Source organism: Coturnix japonica, chromosome 2 (genome assembly GCF_054131305.1).
Source record: "Coturnix japonica strain WE chromosome 2, WE-NBRP24, whole genome shotgun sequence".
Classification (NCBI taxonomy): domain Eukaryota; kingdom Metazoa; phylum Chordata; class Aves; order Galliformes; family Phasianidae; genus Coturnix; species Coturnix japonica.
The window spans coordinates 60381246-60403183 of record NC_140664.1 but is presented as its reverse complement, the minus strand read 5'-3'; the positions used below and the strand labels follow the sequence as shown (position 1 = coordinate 60403183).

At 42.9% G+C, this 21938-nt stretch overlaps 1 protein-coding gene and 1 long non-coding RNA gene across 20 annotated transcripts in view; one reads left to right on the top strand and one right to left on the bottom strand.

The window, feature by feature from the left end:
- Positions 1-12423: 12423 nt before the first annotated feature.
- On the bottom strand, positions 12424-20212 carry LOC146761851 (uncharacterized). The gene is made up of 3 exons (XR_014943483.1): positions 20089-20212; positions 15047-15135; positions 12424-12468 (listed from the first exon to the last, which is right to left on the bottom strand). It is a non-coding gene; the product is annotated as an uncharacterized LOC146761851 (long non-coding RNA).
- Positions 19397-21938, top strand: part of EZH2 (enhancer of zeste 2 polycomb repressive complex 2 subunit) — a 42274-nt gene continuing 39732 nt past the window's right edge. For 9 of the 19 annotated variants that reach the window (XM_085539962.1, XM_085539957.1, XM_085539955.1 and 6 more), the window contains exon 1: positions 20336-20453. Coding sequence is in view for 3 of the 19 variants with exons in the window: in XM_015854932.3 (XP_015710418.3) it covers positions 19689-19801 (113 nt within the window). In the remaining 16 variants the exon portion in view is untranslated. Of the gene's footprint in view, positions 19802-20335; positions 20492-21152; positions 21323-21938 lie in introns of those variants that run through there. The other 10 variants (XM_085539963.1, XM_085539958.1, XM_085539956.1 and 7 more) reach the window with 5 other exon arrangements.

The window sequence follows — 21938 nt, the reverse complement described above, 5'->3', positions numbered from 1 at the left end:
TTGGAGGCATTCAGTAGGCTGAGATACAGACATAAGGGTTTATGTTAAATGTCTATAGAAGCACAATTGTGAGGGAAAAGGACATAAGAACATTTTGCTTTATTATTTTCCACACTGTATTGAAAAATTGTGGTACTTTCAGTGGAAATACTTGAAAAATGTTTAAAACTGTCTTCTTACAGAACAATCTTACCTGCAGCTTAAGGTGTATGTACTGGGAACACCTTTTAAAAGTATTTCAGCAACAGATCTTTTGAGTCAGCTGCAATCCATAGCAAGCTTGAAAGCTGTAGCAAATGTGGCACCCATTCAACAGGATTTTAAACCTACAGTTTTTCAAGGTTTGCTGAATAAGGAACTCTGATTTCAAGACATCATAATGTGATTGTAGACACCTTCATTAATGCATACAAGTATCTACAATCATAACTTTTGCTAAAAGTAACCTGTGAAATTAAGATTCATGTTTTAACACTGTTCTCTGATCTCCTGCAAGTAAGCATCTTTACTCTTGTCTCCTGATCAGTGGCCGACTAGCAGAGACCTACAACAGATCTCAAGAGCTGGACGCCTAAATTTGGGCTTGTGAATAAGCTGTTGAGTGTCTCTTTCAAAAGTGAACTTGATTCCATAACTTAAAAAGTGAACTGAAACAGTTATCTATTTCATCTTTCAATTAAATCTGACAGTTTACAATTGTTTTCTATCAGATACTCAGCAAATTTTGCTGTAATTTTTGTTACAGCATTTACAATCACAATTTACATCACAACAGTGGACCAGCTATATTTCAAATGTCTTCAAGGTTTTCTAATCTATTACACATTTTGTTAAATATTTTGGATATGTATAGAATGTGTAGTAACAAGATAATGGTACTGGTGTCAGATGTGATGATGTACTCACAGTCTTGGAGCATCTTATGTACTTAGACTTGAGCTTCAGCTTTTAAAAACAAATTATAAGGATGCTCAGACAAGACAGAAAGGACTGAATAAAACAAGAATCCATTGAAAAATATTTGTGTGTGTGACTCTTCCTCCAGCTGAAGAAAGAAGGCATTGTCAACAGACTCCTCCAGATCAGGTGGCCTGTAGCAGACCCCAGCCACTAGATGCCCTTTACTGGAGTAGTCCTTGATTTCAACCCACAAGTCCTCAACCTGACTGGTTGTTTCTCAGACACAGCTCTTCACTATCTACCTACTTTCTATTATTGTGGGCAACTCCCCCACCCCTCCTACCCTATCTATCCTTTCTGAAAAATCCTGTAGCCCTCAGTCAGAATATTCCAATTGTGGGATTCTTCCCACCATGTTTCTCTGATAGCAATTAGGTCTTTGTTTCTCAAATGTGCCATGTTTTCTAACTCCTTGTTTATTTCTCATGCTGTGTGCATTGGTATAGAGGCACCTCAGCTTGGTTACTGGCTTCATCGCCTTCTTAGAGGAGCCCTCCCTAGTATCCCCAGGACAAGTCTGGGCTTTTCCTTGACTACCTCCCAAGGTGACAGCGTTCCCATGTTCTTCTCTGTCACACAGTATGCCCCATCATATCTAGTTTAAAGCCCTGCTAACCAGCCCAGCCTGCCTGCTCCCTAAAATATCTGTGGCCCTTATAGTAAGTAGCCTCTCATCTGCTGTCAACATTCCCCCTTTCTCAAGCTGTGTCCCAAGCCATAGTACCCAGAGTCCTGAGCATGACAGCATTCACAAAGCCATTCATTCAGCATGTGTGTCCTCTTCCTTTTGTCTGGATCCCAGTCACCAACTGAGAGAACAGAGGAGAAAGAACACTACTTGTGTTCCTGATCCCTTCAGCAGTCTTCCCAGAGCCCTAAACTACATTTTGATCACTTGAGAGCTTCTTTTGACTACCTCTTCACTTCTGATGTGGAAAACTAGTAAAGGATAATAATGAGAGGGCTTGACCAGGTAACTGAAGTTCCTAGTGACATCTCTCATGCGGGATCCAGGCAGGCAACACACCACCCTGTGGGACAGGTCTGAGCAGCATATTGGGCCCTCAGTTTCCCTCAGAAGGGATTCCCCTATGATGATAGTCCTTCTTTTTTCCTGATTGACGTTGTAGCAATACAGGCAGCAGTCTGCGCAACATCTCCTGCAAGGATGACATTTATCTTACATCCACATTCCCCTGTTCCTCCAGCTCCAGAGATTCGTACCTGTTTTGTAAGGCACCTGAGAAGTTGGGACAGGCTGAGAGACAGTCCATTTGCTGCCCTGAACTGGGACTTGTTTCTATCCATCAATGTCCATGAGAATTCCTGAAAATTATTTCCACTAGCAGTAAAATACAAGATACGTATGCTTACAGAAAGTGAACTTTACATTAAGGAAAGAAAAGGTGCATATTTTTGGTTCCTCACCGTGTTAACATTTTGGTTTACTCTATTTTAGATCTCTGGCAGACATTATTTCCTATATTTGGCTACTGGCAGCTTATGAGGTATGACCACAACTAACCACTGCATGCAATATGAAATGAGTTTAAAGTTAGACTTTGATTTCATGCTTTCATAAAATTTAAATTTCATATTTAGTCTAGCTCTGGACAAAACTGCAGTGAGTGTGAATTAGAAACACTGACAAAGTCAATACAAAAACTCTTAGCTCTCAATACATTTGAATGTATTTATAGCCTGCAAAGGATTTAGCACTGGCAGGCCTTCATGACAGACTAGGTGTGCCTGAGTTGCTCTGACCTGATAGATATCTATGGATCCCCTGCTCAGCATAGCTAATGCACAGCCTGGATGGGAGGTACAGCCAAGCAAAGTGTATGCTGTGATTCACACCTTGCAGTCACAGCCCATCCATCTGGACTAAGCTGGGGATTTTGCAGTGCCCACATATAATAGTAATATCTGAGAAACAAATATTGTAGGTCTTTGTGCATGTCAGACAACATTTTGTCAGACTGCCCCTCTGCTGCCATCTGTTGCATGACAATAAAATGTAATGGAGTTTTGGTGAGAGGCACTGATTTCTGAGCAGCCCACATATATACGTGCTTATTTTATACATAGAGTAAAAAAAGATAAGGCCAACTAGACGTAATTTGTCTTGAGACAAATTTTATAGGACAGATATTTATTTGCATCCAACTTTGCTTTTACTAGTTACATCTAATAGAATTTTAAAAGTGGAAAAAATCCTGCAAAACTTCAAACAGGCTGACAGTGTCTTAATCTGTCACATATAACATGGCTTTACAGATATTCACAAAGAAGGTAAAAACAGGTCCCCTATATTTTTTCAACTATACCCATTAACTTTTGTACGGACATTTAGTTTATGTACATAATAACTTTTTCTGTTGTCACAGAATGTCTTGGATTGAAAGGGACCTTAAAGATCATTCCATTCCAAACCTTCCACCATGGGCACCACTGCCAGCCACTAGATCAGGCTGTCTATGGCCCATCTGACCCGGCCCTGATCACTTCCAAGGATGAGGCATCCAAAACTTCTTCAGGTGATCTGTTCCAATAGCTCACTCTTTATTCTCTGAGTAAATAATTTCTTCTAGTATAATTTTCTCCTCTTTTAGCTTAAAGCCACACTTCTCCTTATAGGAGAGGTGCTTCAGCCCTTTGATCATCTTTGCAGCCCTTCTCTGGACCTCCTCCAACAGCTCCATACTCTTCTTGTGTTGGGGCCCCAGGCTTACCTGCAATACTCCAGATGGGGCCTCACAGTGGCAGAGAGGAAGGGGACAATCACCTCCCTTGTCTTGCTGTCCAGTCCTCTTTTGATATAGTTTGCTTTCCAGGATGAAAGCACATACTGTTGGCTCATGTCAAGCTTTTCACTGACCAGCACCCCCAGGCCCTTATCTGCAGGGCTGCTTTCAATGAGTTGTTCTTCCAGGCTGTATACGTATCTGGGATTGCCCCTAGCCCAAGTGCAACACCTTGCACTTGGCCTTGCAATCCTCATTAGATTCTTGTGGACCCACTTGTCAAGCTTGTCCAGATCCCTTTTGGATGGCATCCCTTCCTTCCATTCTGTCATCTGCACCACTCAGATCAATGTCATTTGCACAACTGCTGAGGGTGTGCTCAGTCCCACTATCCATGCTATTTATAGAGATGGCCCCAAGATGGACTGCTGGGGGATACCACTCCTCACCAGCCTGGACCACAGTGACCACAACTCTCTTGCTATGACCATCCTGCTAATTCCTTATCCACTGAATAGTTCATCCTTCAAATTTGTGTCTTTCCAATTTAGAGATAATCATATGTTGTGCAACTGTACAAAAATCCTTGCAGAAATCCAGGTAGATGACAGCAGTTGTTCTTCCTTTGTCTTCTGATGCTGTTACTCCATCATTGCAGGCCACCAGATTGGTTAGGCACAATCTGCATCTGTTGGAGCCACATCGACTTTCTTGGATCACTTCCTCATCTTGCACATACCTTAAAGTAGCTTCCTGAAGGATCTGCTACATGATCTTTTTGGGTACAGAGGTGACAATCATCAGACTATAGTTTCCTTAACCTTTCTTTTTCACATTCTTAAAAACAGGATTGATGTTTCCCTTTCTCCATTCACTGGGGACTTCAACTGCCAGCTATGACTTCTTAAATACAGTGGATAGTGGCTTGATAATCACACCAGCGAGATTGTTTTGTGTCATCAGGCCAAATATACTTGTACATATTCAGCCTCATCAGGTGGCTTCAAACTTGCTCATGGCTTACAGTGGGACAGAGTTTTCTCCCCTGAACCCTGCCAAGAGATTTAAGGATATGAGAGGCAAGGAAAGCCTGACTCTGACAGCCAGTGAAAATTGGTGCAAATGTCTTGTTGAGCATATCAGCCTTCTCTGTCTCCATAATAGCCATTTCTCCTTTCTCATTTATCAGAGGCGGTATACTCTCCATGGTCTTTTTCTTCTGACCAATATACCTTTAGAATCATAGAATGGTGTGGATTGGAAGGGACCTTTAAGATCATCTAATTCCAACCCCCATGCTACAGGCAGGGACACCTCCCATTAGTCCAGATTGCTCAAAACCCTTTGCAGCCTGGTCCTGAATGATTCCAGAGAGGGGACATCTACAGCCTCTCCGTGCAACCTGTTTCAGTGTCTCTCCACCCTCACAGTAAATAATTTCTTTATAAAATCTGATCTAAATTTACCCTCTTCCTGTTTAAAGCCATTTCCCCTTGACCTGTCATTACATACTCTTACAAAATTTTGTCCCCAGCTTTCCTGTAGGCCCCCTTCAGGTACTGGAAAGCCACAATGAGGTCCCTCCAGAGCCTCCACATCTCTAGGCTGAAGAGACCCCAACTCTCGGACTGTCCGTGTAGGGGAGGTGCTCCAGCCACTTTACGGTCTTCCTCTGGACCTTCTCCAACATCTTGGAATCTCTTGTTATTTTTCACCTCTTGTTATTATCCCTCACTAAATTCAGCCCCATCTGTACCTTGGCTTTCCTGGTCCCATTTCTGCATGTATGGATGGCATCTCTGTATTCTTCCCAGGCCACACATCCCTACTTTCACTGCCTGTACATTTCCCCCTTTTCCTTCAGTTTAACCAGCAGTTCCTTTTTCAGTCACACAGGTTTCCTGCCTTCTCTGCTTGATTTCTTAGGCTGCTAGAAAGAGAGCTCTTGTGCTGTCAGAAAGAAGTCCTTGAGGAGCTGCCAGGTCTCTTTCTTTGTACCTCAGACAGCTTTTCAAGGAATCTAAGTGAATAATTTTTTAAACAAACAGGGTTTCACTCTTCTGAAGTTCTGAAGCCCTGTCTCTGGTCTTTGTCAGGACCATATTCCTTGAGGTCATTAACTTAACCAGGCTACTGTCACTATAGTCTAGACTGCCTTCTTTCTTAACAATTTTAATGAGTTCATTTGTGCAAGGTCCAGTAGCTCTCTTCCTCTGATTGGAATACTTGGATCAGGAACTCCTCAGTGCACTCCAGGATTGCTGTAGCTAGTCATGTTTCTTTTCCTGCAGATATCTGGGCAGTTGAAATCCCCCTTCAAGGTTTCATGCAAGGCAGGTCCTGCTTAATCAACCTGAACTCCTTCCACGATTGACCCACACATGGTACCTCATGGATGAGGGAAATTCACGTAGGCAGCTTAGACTTCAGAAAAGCCTTTGACACTGTCTCCCACAGTATTCCCCTGGCGAAGCTGGCAGCACATGGCTTGGACAGGTACTCTCTTTGCTAGGTAAAGAATTGGCTGGATGGTTAGGCCCAGAGAGTGGTGGTGAATGGAGTTAAATCCAACGGGTGACTGGTCATGAGTGGTGCACTCCAGGATTCAATAGTGGGGCCTGTCTTGTTCAGTATCTTTATTGATGACTTGGATGAGGGCATTGAGTGCATCCTCAATAAGTTTGCAGATGACACCAAGTTGGCTAGGGGTGTTGATCTGCCTGGGGGTAGGAAAGCCCTACAGAGTGATCTGGACAGGCTGTATAGCTAGGCTGAGCTAATGGGTTCAACAAGGCTAAGTGCTGGGTCCTGCACTTTGGCCACAACAACCCCGGGTAATGCTACAGGTTTGGAGGCAGAGTGGCTAGAGTGTGTAGAGGAAATGGACCTGGAGGAACTGATTGACATTTGGTTGAACATGAGTCAGCAGTGTGTCCATGTGGCCAAGAAAGCCAATGGCATTCAGGCTTGTAACAGAAATAGCGTTGCCAGCAGGAACAGGAAAGTGGTCATTACCTTGTACTCAACCCTGGTGAGGCCACACCTAGAGTGTTGTGATCAGTTTTGGGCCCCTCAATACAAGAAAGAAATTGAGGTTCTGGAGCAAGTTCAGAGAAGGGGCATGAGCTGCCTTATGAGTGGCAGCCGAGGGATCTGGGATTGTTCAGCCTGGAGAAGAGGAGGCTCAGGAGTGAACTTAATGCTCCCTACAACTACCTGAAGAGAGGTTGTGGTGAGGTAAGAGTTGGCCTCCTCTCCTATGTAACTAGCAGTAGAACCAGAGGGAATAGTCTCAAGTTGTGCAAAAGGGAGATTCAGGCTGGACATTAGGAAATGCTTCTCTGAGAGAGTGGTCAGGCACTGGAATGGGATGCCCAGGGAGGTGGTAGAGTCATCATCCCTGGAGGCCTTCAAAAAACATTTAGGTGTTGTACTGAGGGACATGATTTAGTGGTAAACATTGGTGATAGGTGGATGGTTGAACTTGAAAGTTTCTTCCAACCTTGGTGATTCTATGATTTTTTTCAGCCATCTTAATTCATTCTTTACATTCCTTACTCAGAAAGTTCCTCATGCTTCTTCATAGCAAGGAAGTCACATATATATACCCACTGGAGCTTGAGTGCTCTTTTGTAGTATCTTTTTTTCAAAGCATATCACAAGCAGAGATGTTTACATAGTGTAAATGTAGAGCTTCCATTTAACAGCTGTCCAAGCATGCATTGTGGCTATCCAAATATATTAGTGCTACATATACAATATATACACATAATATATATATATTTATAATATAAGGTAATACCTCCTATTTCATGATATGAAATATATTATTCATTATATGGTCCACAGTGTGAGAGGCAGATGTTGGTGGTATGGTATCAGAGGTACTCAATGGCACCCACTGACACTCACCAACACTTGCTGAACATTCATGGAGACCAAACAGTGGAGCTGATGAATGGTGTGTTTCAGCAGTAGTGACAACAACGTGAAATGCAAGCCATTTTCCAGACAGACATGCAGAATTCTACAAGCATGTCATGGAGGATCTAGTTCATTGCTGGCAACAGTGCATAGGTAATGTTGGTGACTATGCTGAAAAACAGTGTTTTGCAGCTGAGAAAGTGCTCTATCAAACAGTCTTATTGTGCCTTTTCCATCTGTTGTAGTTTCTGTGAAAATAAACAGGAGGCATTACTTTCAGGATGACCTGTGTATTTCTGCATCTGAAACACTATCACTGCTACTGTTGGATAGAGACTCAGGGCCTGTGAAAAACATCATTTTGGTATCTGTTCTAATTAATATGCTGTTCTTCATTGAATGATAAGTGATACTTGACAATTTATCATCTGAACATCATGAACAGTAATACATAAACAAAAGTTTGGGACCTGGATTAAGTGGTTGAATGTCTTTTTAAAGTAGTTTTAATTGATGACTACTGTTGCATGCTCTGCTGAATAAGAGAAAAGTTGGTTATGTTTCATTTGGTTTACATTAATACAATTTTTCATGGAAGTTGACTCTTTTTGATTAATTTTTTTAAAGGAATAAACATCTGAACCCTTACTATTATCTCTGAGTTTAGTGCTGGATATTAATTTTGCCTGAAAAGATGAATAGAAAGCACACAGACACAAAATCCTCAATTATGTTAGAAGGCTAAACACTGCACTACTGCCCCAAAAACCTACTTATTGTTATGTCTTCTAGTTGAAGTCATCTGCCAGCAAGCAAACAGTTTTATTTATAGGGAAGTAATCCTGCCCCCATACTTCGCCCCCCTGGTGAGGCCCCACTGTGGAGACTATGTTCAGTTTTGGGCAACTCAATACAGAAAAAAAACTGAGGTGCTCAAGTGGTCCAAAGAAGGCCAACAAAGCTTGTGAGGGGCTTGGAGAATGTGCCCTGCAGGTAGTGACTAAAGGAACTGGGGCTGTTTAGTCTGGGGAAGAGGAGGCTGAAGGGAGACCTTATTGCTCTCTTCAAATACCTGAAAGGTGATTACAGTGAGAGTGGGGCTGGTCACTACTCACTGGTGACAGGACAAGGCGAAATGGCCTCAGGTTGTGCCAGGGGAGATTTAGGTTGAATATCAGGAGAAACTTCTCTACAGAAAGTGTGGTTAAACACTGGAATAGGCTCCTCAGGGAGGTGGTTGAGTCAGCATCCCTGGACGTTTTTAAAAACTATTTGGATGTGGTGATCAGAGACATGATTTAGCGGTGGTTTATTAGAGTTAGGGGAGTATGGTTAGGTTGCGGTTGGACTTCATGACCTTTAAGGTCTTTTCCAACCTGAGCAATTCTATGATTCTATGATTTAGTAGCAAGAACATTTTAAAGCTTGATTTGCAACTGAGCTTGCAAGTAAACATGCCTTGAAATTTAATGTTTCAAATAAACAGTTAGTTGCAAACTTTTTGTGCAAGTCTGCAGCGCACAGTGAATAATAAAAAAAAAAGCCAGCTTGCAAAAACAAGTGCAGACCTTGAGTAGCTGTTATTTGTTCATTCAGTATTCATTGCTTATAACCAACGGCAATAAGAATGTTTATGTATTTTAACATTTTCCTTAGGATTAGCAATGTAAGAATCAGTACAGAAGTATTTTATTTTCCATTTATGCATTAGGTAATCTCTCAAATTTTAGTCAACTCTGTTTCAAGACATAACGAGGGGTGGGCGTGTGAAGGAGTCAAGACTTTTTTGATTAATGCATTTAGAGTATAGAATACACCAACTATCAACTATCCAAAAATTTACTGCTTCATTTCAAATGTCTGACCTTTTTCTAATCTTGTCTTTCCTGAGGAAAAACATCTACAACTCACATTTACCTGAAGTAAAACCAAACCAAAACAATAAATAAAATAAAACCAGAACCCATACATGCACTTCTCACAGATTAGCAGAAGGGATTCTGTTAGTTGAATAACTTAAATTTCAAAGTCTACACTTCATCAGTAGATGATGAATTGGACACAAGTTTGAAAAATGCTCAGACATAGCCCCACACACCCTCAGCAGTTGTGCAGATGACACAATGGGAGGAAGAGATGCCATCCAAAGGGATCTGGACAAGCTTGACAAGTGGGTCCACAAGAATCTAATGAGGATTGCAAGGCCAAGTGCAAGGTGTTGCACTTGGATGGGGGAAATATGTATACAGACTGGAAGAACAACTCATTGAAAGCAGCCCTGCAGATAAGGGCTTGGGGGTGCTGGTCAGTGAAAAGCTTGACATGAGCCAACAGTATGTGCTTTCATCCTGGAAAGCAAACTATATCAAAAGAGGACTGGACAGCAAGACAAGGGAGGTGATTGTCCCCTTCCTCTCTGCCACTGTGAGGCCCCATCTGGAGTATTGCAGGTAAGCCTGGGGCCCTAACACGAGAAGAGTATGGAGCTGTTGGAGGAGGTCCAGAGAAGGGCTGCAAGGATGATCAAAGGCACCTCTCCTATGAGGGAATCTAATAATTCTCCAGTTTATATTTCACAGTTAGATTTGCAGTCAACTACCTAAAGTTTGGATAATGTCACTGGTAAGAAAAATCCTGAAAGAGGTAGTAATGTGTCTCTCATGCATATCAACAGCAGTGGGTTCAAAGTAACCTACTCTGGAACAGCTGATCACCCAATGCAGAGATACATGTATTCAAATGAAAGCAGGCTTTGACATCTTACAGTTAATTTTTTTTTTTTTTTTAATTTTTCTCCAAACTACACAACAAATTTAGCTCTGTTTTACATATATTATTATTCCAAACACTTGACTCGTTAGTCTAATCAGAAAATGGAAAGACCACACAGATAGGTGACTTGTTCAGCAACCCTGACCCCATTCATTCTTACAACTGTAATAGCCCTGCCCTTCATTCATGCATAAAAATGATCACAAAAGCAAACAATGGCATGTTCATTCACTTAATTAATCCGCCACTGTTTCATTCACTTGGTTGATTCAGTCTTTCATACTTAAAGCTTTAGAATATAATCTCATTTAGCAGTGAGACACAGGAGTAGTGTCAATTAAAATTCACTTAAGACTCACATAGACTGAACGTATCTAAATTACACTCTCAATCTGATTGCTACTAAACCTCATGAAACAATCCCTCAATGTATCTTGGAAGTATTTTAAACTCCTATGTAAATATTCAGTACTGCACAAATCTTCTCTGACCTTTTTCTCTTTTTACTTTGCTTACTTGAAAGCAAATCTGAGTTTCTGCCTTTGGTATTATGCATTTAACTAAGCACTACTGAGAACAAAATGTGGCCAGCTGCATGTAAATTTAAGTTTTAACACTTCTATATTCATCAGCCATCAGTCTTCCATAAAGCATTTCTCATCATGTCTGTGCAAACGCTCATTTATTTAAAATTGTATTGACTACAGTCCAGTACATGTAATTAGTTACTTTAGGTCCCCTTAATTTCTCTTCATTCTATGTTTCATATTCAGGAATAAGTCTTCAGAGAAGAAAGTGTCATATAATATTTCTAAGTTGTTACACCAGTGACCTTTTTTATTCTATTATACAATTTTGATACAAATTCAAACCAGTGATTTTTCCATTAGGTATCTGACTAGCTTATTCAAATATATGGTCACATACATGGTCAAATATAACTTCACCAATTCATCTCATGACCAGATGATGCATTGGTGATGATAGACTTTGATGTACAGGCATGTTTGTATTTGTATATACATATGAATCTCTGCAATGGTGATTCTTAACTGTCATAAAACACCAAAAAAACTTCTATATCACCTTCTGATTTTAGAAAAATAACACCATTCTATCAGCAACAGTTTTCTCAGAACAGCAGGAGAGTTATTTCTGTTTCTACCATTTTGATCTTCAAAAATATGTGTATGATAAAGAACCACAAATTCGGAAAAAAAAAAAAAAGACTGCTATGAAGTAAATTTGTTGATACAAAGTCACAGCAGTGAGTGGGTGTCACGGGGTTACTGCATAATAATTTTTGAAATTTGCATTTATTTTTGAATAAAGCCCTCACCCAAGGCTAGGACTGAAAGACAAAAAGCCAGGGGTGTTGTAATACTTGCTTTCTGTTGGAAGGGAAGGGATGGGCATCTTGACTCACCACGTTCTCTTTACACATGTGACAGACAAAGAACAGGAGCAGCTTAATACGGTCCCTGACTTCATAGAATTTTTCTGCAGCCACGACCCAAGAGATTAAACTTGGGATATGCTATCATCTAACAGTCCTCCTGAATCACAAGAAACGCAGCATATAAACACTGGCACAATCTATAAGCATGTGGTGTGCATACTTCTACTGTGTACATCTCCCCAAAACGTGGTGAAGAATCTCTTATTTTAATAATTTATTTTAAATCTGTCCATGAGTTTCAATTTTTAACTTCCAGTGCAAACTCTTTATCATACATCTTAAACTTTTTGACCTTAAAACTTACTAATTCTGGAGAGATCTTAACAGATCCTAAAATCCATCGATGTGTAGACTTTCCCAGTGTTGTCCAGTAAACGAGATGTTGTTTTCTTTCTTTCTTTTTTTTTTTTTCCAGCTTTAACCAAGTTTATGTTGCTAAACAATACTTTCATTTTCAACTTTTATGAGATAACTAACATAGAGTATACGAGTTCGTGTATACATACATATATATAATTACCTTAATAATAATAATAATAAAAAAATAGCTAGGGCCAACACCTACTGTTTTATATGTCACGATTAGGCAATTCTTTCATAGGACTGCACCTTTACAAAAAGAGAACTGACGGCGGGTGTGAGAAGGAGAGAATAAGAAGGAGCAAATAAAGCATAATACAGCAGTACACAAGTAGAAAATACTCAAATATGTAGGTTACTCTGAAAGTAATGCCTCCTGTTTCCATGGAAACTATGACAAAGAGCACAATAACACTATTGAATAAATTTTCAGCTATGAAACACTGTTGTTTCAACACCATTACCATCACTAACTATTCATTTTTGCCAATGATGAACAAGAGCCAGTATGCTAAGCTTGTTAAAATCAGCAGAAATTATTTGTCTTTCATGTTGCTGTCGTTACTGTTGAAACACACCACTCACTGCCTCACAGTGCTAACACCCACTGTTTTCCTGCATGGAGGAGCTCAGGCACACACCTTTGCCTCTTACACATTTCCATGTCAGAAACCATTTTTTCAAACTACCCCTCTGCTGCCATCTGTCGCACAGCAACAAAATGTAATGGAATTTTTTGTGGGAAGATTCAGCTTCTACTGCCATACCACCAACATACACCCCTGACTTCTTGGGCCAACATTATAAAGTAGGAGGTGTTACTTTCAGAGTAGTCCTTACAGAAGAGGAATACTTAAAACTCAGGCTTTTAATCCTGGATGTGGATCAAAGGGAGGCCATCTATTAACTCCCACTGAATGCCCACTTAAGGCTTTATATTTACAGCTTTTTCCCTTTGGGAAAATCTTTGCCTATGATTGGCGTGCAACAATATACAACCACTCTGCCAAAAACAGCTGGAAATAGGCTCTGGAATATAAGCTCTTAAGCATATGCTTTCACAGCAATTCTAATAGGCTTTACCATTTTGATTAAAATCAAAGGTATGAATATATCAGTAAATACAGGTCAGGAAAAAAAAATAAAGGTGAAAAACAAGCAGACAAAGGGATGTATGTTTCCTACACAGCTAAAATAGCTCCTGTGAAAACAAGATAAACAAAAACAGATTCTTTAAAGTGAAATCATCATCTACAGATAATTTTAAAAATCAAATTAATTTTGAATTGAATCCATTCAACTTTTTCACAGTTTGAAATGAATGATTACATGCAGTTAAGTTTTATCTCCACATGTTAAGAAAGAGTTAACAAAAATCATTTATGCTGCTTCTGTTATTTCATAAAAACGACATTGGACTTTTTCTTTTGGCAACATTTCTTCTTAATCAAAAAGATACTGCACTGTATTTGACACAGTGCCATAGTTTGAGTCAATTGTGTGATGCACCTACACCTTTACTTGATTCGCATCAATTTCCCTCAAAGGGAAATGAAAAATCTCCTTGAGCTCATCATGATGGACCACCTCAGATCTATTTATGATAGATCCACAGTGGTCCAGCCTGTTTAAAGCACTTAAACTTTGTATGAAATATATTACACACTTGTATGGTCATGTACTATGTGACGCAGGAGACACAATGTGTGAGACTTGGCAAGCCTGAAAAGCACTGGCAAGGCATGAGGAGATTGTGTCTTGCTGTGACTGGGCTCCTAGGTTCATTCATCTGACCTAATGGCCTTTGTGTTCAAAGTTACTTCAGCTGTACATCAAATTCAATTCTGTGGATATACATACAGTCAAAAGAAAAGCAGAAGTCAGAAACTGTGTTCAGTTCTGGGCTCCTTGTGTTCATTTCTGGGCTCTCCCAGTTCAAAGTTCTCCATCTCTTAGACAGAGATCTCCTGGAAAGGGTCCAATGGAGAGCAACAAAATGAGCATCTGGAGCATTTCTTTTGTGAGGAAAAGCTGAGAGACCTGGGACTCTTCTATCTGGAGAAGAGAAGGCTGAGAGAGGATCTGATTACTATTTATAAACATCTAAAGTGTAGGAATTGAGCTTATGGGGCAGACTCTTTTCAATGGAGTGCAATAAAACAAGAAGGGGCAACAGGCAGAAACTGGAACACGGGAAGTTCCATGCTAATGCAATGAAGAACTCATTTACTGTCAGAGTGATGGAGCATTGGAACAGGTGGCCCAGAGAGGCTGTGGAGTTTCTCTGGAGATATTCAGTATACATCCAGACAATTAACTGCGCAACCTGCTATAGGGAATGTGCAAGGGGTTGGACTCAATGATCTCTAGAAGTCTCTTCCAACCCCTAAAATTCTGTGATTCTATGAAATAGATTGTGAAATGAGTCATAAGGTTGCATTTCTTTCAGGGAAATTAGTTCCAAAGTGCCATCAGGAATCTACAGAAAAACACTGTAAAACATAGTTGATCTTGAAATGGCTACATTGTTGTCAAGTGTTGATAAAAATTAACACAATAAAAAAACTACCTTTTTTTGTTAATGTTTGTTTTTGTTTGTTTGTTTGTTTGTTTTGTAATAATGAAACAAGTGGTTAGCTCCAGTTGGGTACCTGTTGACTTCTACTATGCAATTATTGCAGTGCCTAACAATTTTATGCCTTTACAGATTCATCATTTTAGGCTCCCCTTTTAGTTCTATACATACATTTCCATGTTTGTAAACATTTTGTAAAAACTTGTCAAATTCACATGGACAGGATTTAATCCACAAAATAAGCCAACATACCTGAAAAAGTACAGATTAGAATTAGGAACTGAATGCATATTGAATGTGAGGCACATCTTCCAATGCAGACTTGGAACAGCACGACAAAACTAAATAAATTAAAAGAAAGAAAGAAAGATCTTACTTCTGAACATACCATATGATATTATTTTCAGTGCAAAAGGCTTTTTTTGTAGGGCAGTGTAGCTAGATCTCCAAGTATAAAGGGAAACAACATTGTGATCAGCAAGTCAAAAGATAATTTATGAGAACTTGGCAGTCCTGGCTGACCAGGGATGTCCTGGTGGATTGGAGGCTGGCAAATGTGATGCCCATCTTCAAAAAGGGCTGGAAAGATGAACCTGGTAGCTACAGGCCTATCAGTCTCACCTCAGTGTCTGGGAAGGTTATGGAATGAATAACCTTGGGAACCATCTTGGACCAATTAAAGGTCAGCTAGGGGATCAGGCCTAGTCAGCATGGGTTTATGAATGGTGGATCCTGTCTGGCAAACCTTATTTCATTCGATGACAAGGTGACCCGCTTAGTGGATTGGGTAAGGCTGTCAGTGTGGTCTACCTGGACTTCAGAAAGGCCTTTGACACTGTCTCCCATAACATTCTGGTGGAGAAGCTGGCAGCCCGTGCTTTGGAGAGGTGTATGCTCCGCTGGGTGAAGCACTGGCTGGATGGCTGGGCACAAAGAGTTGTGGTCAGTGGAGCTGAATCCAGTTGGTGGCCAGTCACAAGCCATGTTCCCCAAGGCTCAGTGCTGGGACCGCTTCTGTTTAACAACTTCACTGATGATCTTGATGAAGGGGTTGAGTGCACCCTCAGTAAGTTTGCAGACAACACCAAGTTGGGAGGGAGTGTTGATCTGCCAGAGGGAAGAAGGGCACTACAGAGAGACCTGGATAGACTGGATCGATGGGCCAAGGTTAGCAGCATGAGTTTCAACAGGGCCAAGTATCGGATCCTGCATTTTGGTCACAACAACTGCAGGCAACCCTAAAAGCTTGGGGAGGTGTGGCTGGAAAACTGCCTGATGGAAAGGGACCTTGGTGTGCTGATGGACAGTTGGCTGAACACAAGCCAACAAAGTGCCCTGGTGGCCAAGAAGGCATCACAGAATCACAGAATCACAGAATGACCCTGGTTGGAAGGGACCTCAAGGATCATGTAGTTCCAACTCCCCTGCCTAGCAGGGCCACCGAACATACACATTTACTTGATCAGGTTGCCCAGGGCCCTGTCCAACCTGGTCTTGAACACCTCCAAGAACAGGGCATCCACAACCTCCCTGGGTAGCCTGTTCCAGGGCCTAACCACTCTCCTAGTGAAGAACTTCCCCCTAACATCCAACCTAAATCTTCCCTCGTTCAACTTAAAACCATTTCCCCGTGTCCTGCTATTGTCAGCCCTTTCGAAGAGTTTACTCCCCTCCTGGGAGTAAGTTCCCTTCAGGTATTGAAAGGCTGCAATGAGGTCAGCATCCTGGCTTGTATCAGTAATGGTGTGGTGAGCAGGACTAAGAAAACAAAGTGTGCCCCGGTGGCGCAGTGGTTAAAGACGCCGCCTTGCAACACTGGGGCCCGGAGTTCGAATCCCCCCTGTGGCGCAAGTGGTAGAAGTGCCGCTCTGCTACACAGAGGCTCGAATCCCGGGGGCTGGACTCGATGATCTCTAAGGTCCCTTCCAACCCGCACGAAACTATGAAACTATGAAATCCTGCCCCTGTACTCAGTATTGGTGAGGCCTCACCTCGAGTACTGTGTTCAGTTTTGGGCACCTCAATTCAAAAAGGACATGGAAGTACTGGAGCAGGTCCAGAGAAAGGCAATAAGGCTTGTGAAGGGCTTGGAAAATCAGCCTTATGAGGAGAGTCTGAGGGTGTTGGGGTTGTTTAGTTTGGGGAAAAGGAGGCTGAGGGGAGACCTTATCGCTCTCTTCCAGTATCTGAAAGGAGCTTACAGTGAGAGTGGGATAAGTCTCTTCTCACTGGTGACAGGTGACAGGACAAGGGGAAATGGCCTCAAGTTGTGCCAAGGTAAGTTTAGTTTGGATGTTAGGAAACACTTATTTACAGTAAGGGTAATTAAACACTGGAATAGGCTCCCCAGGGAGGTGGCTGAATCGCCATCCCTGGATGTGTTTAAGAGCTGCTTGGATGTGGTGCTCAGGGATATGATTTAGCAGAGGGTTGTTAGAGTTAGGGTACTATGGTTAGACTTCGGTTGGACTTGATGATCTTTGAGGTCTTTTCCAACCTGAGTAATTCTATGATTCTATGATGAACCCAGCCACCAAGATGCCTGCTCTAAGTGGCTAACAGTGGGGCAACCTGGCTGTGCCTGTCTTAAACAAGCAGGGCAGGCAGTGGAAATACTGGCCATCAAGTGTGCTTTTTTCAAGCTAAGGCAGTTCCCCAAATGCTTTGCTGGGTCCCCAGACAGATGGAAGAAACACTGCAATTCTGACAGCAGGAATCAGTAGATTATCAGGACAATAATTAAGATTACAATGTATAAAGAATAATTGTCTTGGAAATACCACCTTATCTGAAACATCAAAATCTTTAAAATAAGTCAGCTATTGTTTTTGCTTTGTAGCAGTGTACCTTTTTTTTTCTTCTCTATATTAATATGCTTTTTTTTTTTTTTTTTTTTTTTTTCCCCAGTGACACATAAGTACATCTCAGTGTAAGCAATCAAAATTAGGAAAATCCTATAACATTGTTTAACAACGAATGTGTCAGATAAATATTAGTGAATCAGAACCAACAAATCCCCATTCTGTTTTCAGTCATACATGAAAAACCTGAAGTCATTTTTCATTCATGTATTGTGAGCACAGAAAAATCTCTTCAAGAAAGTTTTTTGTAAAAGAGAGGCAAAAGATTTCAACAATTCCAGAAGCATCCAAGCCAGATAAGATACTCTCTTCCAGAGTCTAGTTCTATTTTGATTGTTAAGCAAAATAAACATCTTCAACATTAGTTACTTTTTTTCAGAACTATTACATGTTGCCACCAGAACTGACTCTTTTCAGAATAACAACTCATCAGAATAACAGATTTCATAATTATTCCAGAAACTTTTGTAATATTTTTTGCTCACAGATCTGGTCCAAATGCCTCTTCATAATGCAGATTGGTGTTCAGGCATTCTTTAATCGTGAAAATGCAGCAGAACAGAAAAATGTTTGGGTGGTTTACTCCATGAAAACAGAAAGTCTATAAGCAGCTCATTACAACATTAAGCATCCACGTGCAGAAAAAAAGAAACAAGCTGCCAGAATTCTCCAGGTTATTTTAAATAGCCCATATGATCAGAAAATTGACACTTCATGGAGATCCTCACTGAGGATTCATCACTTTAAGAGTCTAGAACTGAAACGCAGCATGGAAAGATTGTTTTCACAGAGTGCAAAACAGAAAGAGTAGTTCCATTCAAAATGTGTTTTATTTTCTAGTAAGCATTAGCTTCACGTACAGCAGGTGAATAACTTTCTGTGCAAGACAAAAACTGAAGCGTGTACTGCAATTGAGTTCAGTGTTGTCTCCGCAACACATTTTTTTTTCACCTTGTGACTGACTATAGTGCTTGCTTAAAGTTACGCTATGCTTATTTATCACAGGAGTTGTATATATATATATATATAGACTAAGATAAGATCTCATGAAGTGCAATTCTAACAATAAAAAAACTACAAGTTCCAAGCTGTGAAGAGACTGGGTAGCCATTTTGGTGGTGCCAGCCATCTTGGAGCAGAATAGATTTAAATAGCTGAATTTCAAGAAATGACTGACATTTTGCAAAGTTGATAGTTTTAACGTAATCTTGGAAAAGGTCATCTACTCTAGTAGAATCAGAGAAAGAGTATGACAATATATCATTTCGTGACATGCAAACATAAGAGGAAATAATTTCTGTTCCACATTAAAAGAACTCTGATCCTTGTTTGGCCTATAATGCAGCTGAAAGATTTGGGCATGAAGCTGTGTCAATGATCTTCTCTCATAGGATTTTTATCATTCAGAACCTCATTATGGTGGACAGTGCTAATTTTTGGGCTTCACACAAAGATGAGACAAGGTAGTTGAATGTATCAGAAGTGATTTGCAAGGGAAGGTGAGAAACACTGGTAACAGACAGTAAGGGTACAAGGCTCACAATCCATTCTACCTCAGAAGTAGTGCTGAACACAGGAGGCTTAGGAAGGAGAGATGGTGACAAGCATACATGGAAGTTTCCCACCATGATCTTATCTTGGCAATTTTGTTTTTCCAGTCAACAAAGAAGGGCTGCAGTGGCCAAACAGTGAGACAAAAGAAGGCTAAGGGGGAATGAATCCTTGAGGTTTAAAGTACCTCCTTGTCAACGTGACTGAGTCGTAGAATAAAAACGAGGGAAAATGGTAGCAACCTTAGGCTAGAGACAGTGTATCACTAGCAACAGGATCCCAGCCTTATGCAGAATGGACACCTTGCTGTTGCTGTGATTTACCATCACTGCCAAGATGGGACACAATGGGATTTTGACAGTTAAGAATCCATGCTGGTTACAGAACAGCAAGGCACCAAAATTCGTGAGCAACAGCGTGAAACAAAAGGACAGATACGTGCTAGGTTTGGGTGCGCAAAGGTCAGATGACACGGCAGGAGGATGCATCACGTACTCTGGTTAATGACTCAGCCAGCCAACGCTCGGCACGGCGCAATGCCGGGAAGGAGAGAGCCCGCCGCGGAAGCGACGGGCAGGGAGCGGGCCGTGCTGAGGTAAGCAGCTCCTGCCAACAACACCCCCAGTCCCCGCCTGGATCTTCCCGCCTGGTCGCAGACGCGCCTCTCCTACAGTTCTCCGTCCTGTCCCGTCCCGTCCCGTCCCGTCCCCTCCCCTCTCTGCAGCGCGCGGAAGCAGCAGCACGACTGTTAAAACCGTTACAGCTCCCACTTTCGAACTGATTCAAACTCAGCAGCACTGAGACGCGAGGCCCCTCCCCGCTCCCGTCGGACCCCTCGCCTCCCTCCCCTCCCCAGTCCCCGTGAGGCGGCGGCCGGAGCACCTCAAACTCCAGACCCGCTGCCCGCTCAGCTACACGGACGGGCAAAGAGGGCACAAAACCGCCAGCCCGGGCGGCAGCGCGAGAACAAAGAGCTCCCCCACCCCTCCTTCCCGCCAGCACGTGGGGCACGGACCCCGCCCCTCTCCCCGCCCCTCTCCGCCCCTGATTGGCTCGGGGCGCTCCGTCCGCGTCCGTCCAATCGGGGCGGCGCTCGGCTCTCGCCAATGAACGTGTTACCGATTGGGCCACTGTATTTGGCGCTCGGTCCGGGAGGGTGAATCCGGCAGCCGGAGGCAGGAGGGAAGAAGAGTCGGGGAGCGAAGCGGCTGTGGTGGCGGTGGCACGAGATTGGAGCGAGGGGACGGGTGAGCTGGACGGCAGCGGCAGCAGCACCACAACCACCGTACGGGCTGCGGGCCGGGAGCAGTTATTTATAACCGACTCCCTTTGTTATGGGGGGTGGGGAGGCAGACAGGGAGGGCGCGACCGCCTCGGTCCCGAGCAGCGCGCCGCGTCGCGCTTGAAGGAACGGGATGGGGTGGGGGGCGGCAGCGAGATTCGCGCCCGCTCTGCAGCCGTTGACAGCGGAGGGAGCGGCGCGGAGCCGACGGTGCCTTTTGTCTGAGTTGGCTCTGTCCATCCTGGCCGCGCCGCGCTCGGCGGAGCGGAGCCTTGGGCGGGGGGGGCGACTGGCGCCGTGCGGGAGAAAGAGCGGGTAGGAGCCGGCTGTTTCCTCTCCTCCCCGTTCCTGCCGGCCTCCTGTGGTGGCGGCTGCCTCTGGCACGGTTTCGCTGAGGGGTCGGCGGGGGGATCCGTGTGTTAAACGTACACTAGGTGAGGTCTCGGTGAGTCCGAAACGCGAAGACAAGTCCGTTCTGTCCGCCTCAGCCCCCTCCGAGAGAGAAGCACGGTGCAGAAGTTGTTACGCGGCGGTAGCCCCCGCCCTGGGGTGCGAGTAGGTCCGCGGCAGCCCCATGTGCCCGCGGTGTCCCGGAAGCGGCGCGTTCCCACTCTCGCCCTCGCACGTTGCCGTCCCGCTGGCCAGTCTGCGACGGGGCTCTCCAGCCCCCGGCGAGTTTCACGGGCACCGAGTGCGGGAGAGCGGGGACGGCGCGGGAGTCAATCTGTCCGGCCAACTTCCTCGTCGGGAAGGGCGCTGCTCAGCTAACCGGCCCTCCAGAGTTCGGAGGGAGCTGGAACTGCTGAGTTGGAGACCTAATGTCGCAAAGCGCGGGTGTGTGGGGCGATCTCTGAAATCGGCATGTTTGGGGAGGTGTGAAAGGGACGGAGTTGTGCTGGAGCAACAGGCGTGTGTGTGATCAGACAAAGGTGATGAAATCAATGTATTGTAGCGCAACGCATGTGTATCTGGTGTTAAGTACGAACATCCAAAAATTATTAGGAATGGGCAGAAAGAAAAGCAGTCTCAGCATAATGTAGCAAAAATGGTATAATGAACCTGTACCTGGCTCAAGATACTTTTTCAAAGTTATGAAACAGTATATTTCAGTGGAACTAGGGCCTTGGTTTTTTTCTCTGTTTGGTTTTTTGGTTTTGTTTTTGTTTGGTCTGTTTATTTGTTGCAGGATAGGTTTGTCTTTGTGCAAGTCGAGCAATTGCAGATCCAACCGTTCAGTACTTCAGCGAGACTTTACTGGTATTTTTAGTACTTGATAAACTTCTAAACGGAGATTTCCTCATATACAAGTCCTTTCTCTCTTTTTCTCTTTTTCCTCTTTCCCCCTACCCCACCCCCCTTTTTTCCATTATTTTTTAATTTATTATTATTATTTTTAGGGCTTGGCACATTCCGGTTCTTTGTGACTTGTAAAAATTAAAAGGTCATTCTT